This window comes from Cryptomeria japonica, chromosome 11, assembly GCF_030272615.1.
Source record: "Cryptomeria japonica chromosome 11, Sugi_1.0, whole genome shotgun sequence".
NCBI classification, from domain to species: Eukaryota; Viridiplantae; Streptophyta; class Pinopsida; order Cupressales; family Cupressaceae; genus Cryptomeria; species Cryptomeria japonica.
This window is the reverse complement of record NC_081415.1, coordinates 244112890-244119071: the sequence shown is the minus strand read 5'-3', so window position 1 is coordinate 244119071 and position 6182 is coordinate 244112890. Positions and strand designations below refer to the sequence as shown.

At 31.8% G+C, this 6182-nt stretch overlaps 1 protein-coding gene across 1 annotated transcript; it reads left to right on the top strand.

The window, feature by feature from the left end:
* Nucleotides 1–705: 705 nt before the first annotated feature.
* LOC131040158 (cytochrome b561 and DOMON domain-containing protein At5g47530) lies at nucleotides 706–2740 on the top strand. Its single transcript, XM_057973010.2, has 3 exons — nucleotides 706–1429; nucleotides 1575–1829; nucleotides 2198–2740. The coding sequence occupies exons 1-3, from the start codon at nucleotides 797–799 to the stop codon at nucleotides 2501–2503; spliced, it is 1194 nt and encodes a 397-aa protein (XP_057828993.1). The 5' UTR covers nucleotides 706–796; the 3' UTR covers nucleotides 2504–2740.
* The last annotated feature ends 3442 nt before the right edge of the window (nucleotides 2741–6182 follow it).

The following is a 6182-nucleotide window of genomic DNA, read 5'->3' as shown; positions in this document are numbered from 1 at the left end:
CTTCTAAATCATGCATCCTTTCTCTCGTTTAATTTCTTATTCATTGTATATAACTAATTGGAAAGGGCCATTTGTTTTTCGTAATAAGATTTTAAGATTCTCTTCAAAACCGTACTCTTTTTAATAAAAAACAAACAACACTCTTATTGTTTATCCAAAACTCTTGGAATGATATATATATATATATATATATATATATTTTATTTAAATTTTAAAGACTTGCTTGTGATAGGAAAACACTATTTAATATATATATTATTTAAATTTTAAAGACTTGCTTGTGCTAGGAAAACACTATTGTCACTCATCCAAAGTTCTTGATATGAGAATGGACATAGAGAAGTGTGGGGAATGTGAGAAGTGGGAGAAAGAAGCATCTAGAGGGACCCCACAAAACATCATTTGTAAGCCAACAAACAAGAAAATGTAAGCTGTTCACCTAATAAGTTTCTTCATTGGTGAGAAGGGCATAATAAGTAGGTGTTGTGCAAGTCAAGTGAAACTAATAAAACGAAAAGGTCAACAATAGACAAGCGCCAAATCATCTGTAAATTGGGTAGACTGATGAAACTGTCGTCGTTTAACAAATGTAGAAGCTAAGGGAGATATGGTGAACAAACGCGTCGTAGAATGGGTCTTCCATCATAATCTGCAGTATTTTATTTCCTCAACTACCCCTGTTTCTCCCTATATTATACATTGTAGACCCTCAAATTACCAAACAATCATACTTCCCATCATTCAAGATTGGATTTTGAGAAGAGGAATTTGAAAGGAGAAAATTGTTTCGACTTCAATGATGGGGCGTCCCCTGTTCTTGATCTTGGGAGCTGCTGTGCTACTGTTTGCTTGGAATGCTGCTGCACAGACTTCAGATTCAAGTTGCCCTCTACAGTTCACAGTTGGTGAGGCCAAAACTTACCAATTCTGTAACCCCCTGAATGCATTAGGAGCTACTCTGTCATATATCCACCATGCAGAGAATGGGTCATTAGATATAGCTTTCAAGGCCACCCCTGCTGCTTCTGGAGGATGGGTAGGTTGGGGGATAAACCCAAATGGGCTGCAAATGATTGGCACACAGGCTCTGATTGCCTTTAGATTGAGTAATGGATCAACTGTGGTTGACACATATAATGTGGCCTCTAAGACTGCTGCTTTGAATCCTTCAAAGATTAGCATCACTGTGAGCAGCAAGAGTGCTGTGTATGAGAGTAGCAGTGGGAAGATAACCATATTTGCTTCCTTGGCACTTGGTTCCAACCAAACCAGTGTGAATCAGGTGTGGCAGGTGGGGAGTTCAGTCAGTAACTTAAGTCCTGCCATACATACTACTTCTGGGGCCAATCTCAGGAGTTTAGGGACACTCAATATCAAAAGTGGAGCCGCCTCTGCTCCTGCTGGGCTTTCTCACCAGACTCTCAAAAATGTGAGTACTCTGTTTCTTAACATCCATATCTTTTCAATTCAAATTCTTTGCAAATGGTTGAAATTGAGGGATCAAGATCCAGATTTAAGCCAGGTTTTGTCTGTTTATATTTGCATTCTAATTGATATTATGTTTTTGAATCCAGAGGCATGGAATAATCAATGTTGTCAGTTGGGGTATATTGATGCCAATTGGAATCATTATTGCTAGATATGTCAAGACATTTGAAGTTGCAGATCCTGCATGGTTTTACCTCCATGCCATATGCCAATCCTCAGCGTATGTTATTGGAGTAAGTGGTTGGGCCACTGGCTTGAAGTTGGGCAGCTATAGCAAAGGGGTAGAACAAACTTCACACAGAAGAATTGGGATTGCACTTTTCTGTCTTGCAACTTTACAGGTAATGTAAATAAATGATAGTAAATAGTTGATACATTCTAATCAATGCAATTGGTTGTTTATGTGGGTGGTCCAAGGGGTTCTTTTAGGGATTCTATTAGGATCTTTGAGTAAGAGGATTAAGTTCGTTTTTGCGAACAATTTGATGTATTATTTCCCTTCAATCCTGTTTAGTCCAAAAAAAACAGGATAGAAGGAAAATTCATGTCATGAAACTTTGTCCCACATAAACAACCTATGCATTGATTATAATACACTAGTTGTTTAAATCTTTCTACAAATAAAAAAATTGAATATTTTTAATTATAGTTTCTTGAAATGTTGTTCTCTTTTGCTCAAGTTTAAAGTTTGACATGTATTGACTTGCAGGTATTTGCACTACTCTTACGGCCTAAGAAGGATCACAAGTTCCGTGTATATTGGAATGTTTATCACCACTCTATTGGCTATTCGGTGATCGTATTGAGTATATTTAACATCTTTAAAGGCTTTGACATCTTAGTTCCTGAGCAAAAGTGGAAGGATGCATATATTGGTGTCATTATTGCTTTGGGTGCAATTGCTGTCATGCTCGAAATTGTGACATGGATCATCTACTTCCAACGCAAGTCAAGAAATTCCCGCAAATCCTCTAGTGAAATGAATGGCTATGATCAAGATCAATCACATGTTTAGAAGAGTAGCTCTATTCAAATTTCAAATTTGCATGTTACTACTCTTCTTATATGTGATTTAGAAGATATGATTCTAGTAAATGATAGATAATTTAAAACTAGCTTAAGAATAGATTCTTTTATTACCTACACATATTAGTCGGGGTACACTTTTCATGTAATGTGTATCTTTTTATCTTGTATATTAGGGATTCCGTGTATATTTATTTTTATTAATAGAGAGTATCAATTGACCCTATGTTTAAGGGTATGAAAATTTTGGAGTTATTTTTCTCTTTCTGCATTCTCCAAAAGAGGACAAAATAAAGTTTTCGAAAGAATTTTTTGGGTTAATTAAGTAAAAAATATAATTAAATAAGTACAATTAATTTATATTAAGTAGACATAATATCAAGAAGTCTAGACTTGTAAAATTGATGTTTTTAATATAAAACGACATGGATAGTGTGAGTTTGCTTGATAATCAAAGAATGCTAGTAATGAATAGGATTCTAAAATTTATATTTTGTCAAATCCACAAGAATATTAGTGTAACTATCTAAGATTTTACACTATATCTCTACCATTTCAGATGACAAATTTAGATCTATGATTGTGGGATTGTACTTGTGCTTCATATTTGTCTTGATAATCTTAAAATTCTAGTAGTTTTGTTTCACTTGATGTATAGCCTTTAGCTATGCTTTCTTAAGATTTGAGAACTAATGATATTGATAGATACCCTGCTAGGTTATTGTATGACTAATCTATGAGAATGCTATACCTTGATTAATGCCTTGAAATTGAATAATATTGAAAATAATCGGCAATAACTTAAAATGCATATTCTTTACTCTTTTTATTGCACCAAATTGAAGTGTGTCGTTATTAATTGCCCTCTAGAGTTATTGCCATATAATTTTGTAAATGATTGGAATGAATGCATTAAAGGACATTAAATACTAGCACTTAATATGAAAACACCAGAAGTAAATTTAGTTGACTCAAGGTAGAAGGGTGAAGAGAACTAGTTGATCAATTTAAATTGGAAAGGGACAAGTTCTTGACCATAAAGTTGCCCCCACATTTATATATTTGTCATAAAATAAAATAATGACTAAATGCATATGACAAACATCTAAATGAAAGAAATTGCATAAATAACCATGATAAATGCATATATTTTATCTATTGCTTATTTTAGAAATATTATGTTTCTTATTAAATATTAATATTTTGACATGTAAATGATTGACAAATTCAAAGTAAACGATAAGAATTTTTGTTAATGCATTCACACAATTACACTTCACTCCTTGCTAACCATTGTAAAATAGTTCTAAACATTAATTAAGAAAATAAATCAAATATAAAAATTGTAAATAAATATTTAATTAATTAAAAAATCAACTTCACATAATATCTATTATTTATCATTTTATACATACATTAATATAATACTTTAAAATAAACATAAAATTAAATAAAAATAATATAAATATACAAAATGCACCATTACAAATTTATATAGATAATTAAACCGTACTTTCAAAAGACTTTAATAACCAAAAAAAAAAAAAAAATCATGTTCACAAATATAAATTGGCTAATCTTTGCATCTACGCATAAGATTATTTATTCTGCAATTAATAATTGTCAAAAAAGAAGAAGAAGAATTGAAGTTAATGGATAAATATCTTTTATAAGAACCTGTTTTAAAGGTTGTTAAGTGTTAAAAGAACTTTAAAGATAAATTATAATTGGACTGCATAGAAGTTTTTAAATATTTTTATTATTTTTATTATAGATTTTGTAGTATTTTTAATTTTTATGGCTGAAAATTCATAAAGGTTGTATGCGTTTCTTTTTGAGTATAATGTTTTTTAAAAAATGTATATAATGAATATATAATTTATTATATATTATTATTGTAATGGTGAAATTAACATATTCATTTGTTTTCGGATATGTAGTGTCGTGGTTAAAACATTTTGTTGGTGAAGCGGCTACGAAGGTTCAAACTTCTGCTAGGCCACTGTGCTCGTAGGCCTTGTGTCTTCGTTGTGTCGTTGTGCTCACAGGTTTGAACAAGTGAAGTGTGGGGATGAGGTCCCTCGTTTGTGGCCTCACCGGCTCATAGCTCCAAGTCAAAAGTGTTTCACGTGGAGCCGGAGGGTGTGTCATGTCATCATCGTCAGTCATGTTAAAATGTTTACCAGACATTAAAAAAATTAAAAATTAACATATTAATATAAGTTTTTATTTAATTTAATATTTGATATTAGTAGAATATTCTAATATAATAATATATTATAAGTGATATATTTTTGTATTTGTATTCCCTTTAATTCATAGCTTAGTTCTTATTCATATTATTAATTCTTGTTTACACCAATTCTCACATATTTATTATCTACTAATCATTATTGCACTCTCATTTATACTTTTTTTCTTACATTTTTTTCTTGTATCAAAATTATTATTTTGTTTCTAAGGTATTTTCTCAATGCCTTGAGATTGACTTAGTTCAATTTTAAGGTTCATGCCAATGAATCTAAAATTCAAATTTCAACTCTCTCAACCCATTTCAATATGCATTGAATTAACACAAATTTGTGTGACATTTAATATTATGTCATGGTATTCAAAGACATTCAATGCCTAATTATTCAGGAAGAATGCAAGGGGAAAAAGTAAATCATTAGAAAAAATAAAATTTCTATAGGGTAGTAAAAAATCAAATCTACATCATGTCATTATATAGCTCATGTACATGTCTACATATGTTGTCATTGGTATTGTTTATTACTTCTAGTCCAACCCACCAAGGGATTTGACCTAGGATAAACTTTTGAACCATTGAATAAAAAAACTCCTAGAAAACGTCCTAAGAGACCGCCTTGGCAAATATAGATACCAAAAAGGTTGAGGATAGCAATTTTTTAGCTATACATTTGGTTAGATTATTCTTGCATGGCAGCTGGTCAAATTTACATTTCTCAATATTAAACCTACAAGGCTCAAGAATGAACTCCACATATTTCTAAGACATTATAGATGTTGGATTGATGATGATTGTAATGTATTCATGACTTGTTGTCATTGATGAAACACTCTCACACACACATACGATTACATTGACTACCGATGTAATTTCAATTGGTTTACACTGTCAACCTGTATGTTTAAGGCTTATCTCTAACCGATACTTTGTGTCAACCGGTATGTGCTTAAGAGATAACCTATGGCTACACTAAGTCAGCATCAAAATGAAGTTGAAGATGAAGATGGAGATCAAGCGAAAGATTCTAGGACAATGGATCACATGTTTTGTTCCAACCGGTATTGATTGTTCTAACCAATATCTGATTTTGTGATGAGTTACCAGCATCGACTTCTTGACGGTCATTTTTGTGATGAGTTTTGATCACTTGTCTAGATACACTACACCTAGGAAATTGTGTTTTGATCTCTTAGGTCGACATAAGATTTGAATGTCTATTTAAAGACATCTTAGTGAATCATTTGAAACTGATAGAGAATGATGGTATGTGAATACTGATATGAATCAAGAGTGAAAGCTTTTGTTGAAGAGTGATAAGTGTTAAGATGAAGAGCAGTGTTGAATGTACTTAGAAGGATCTGATCAAGCAAATATTGTGCTACTCAGAATAGATCAATCCATTCTTGTTATTTTCTAA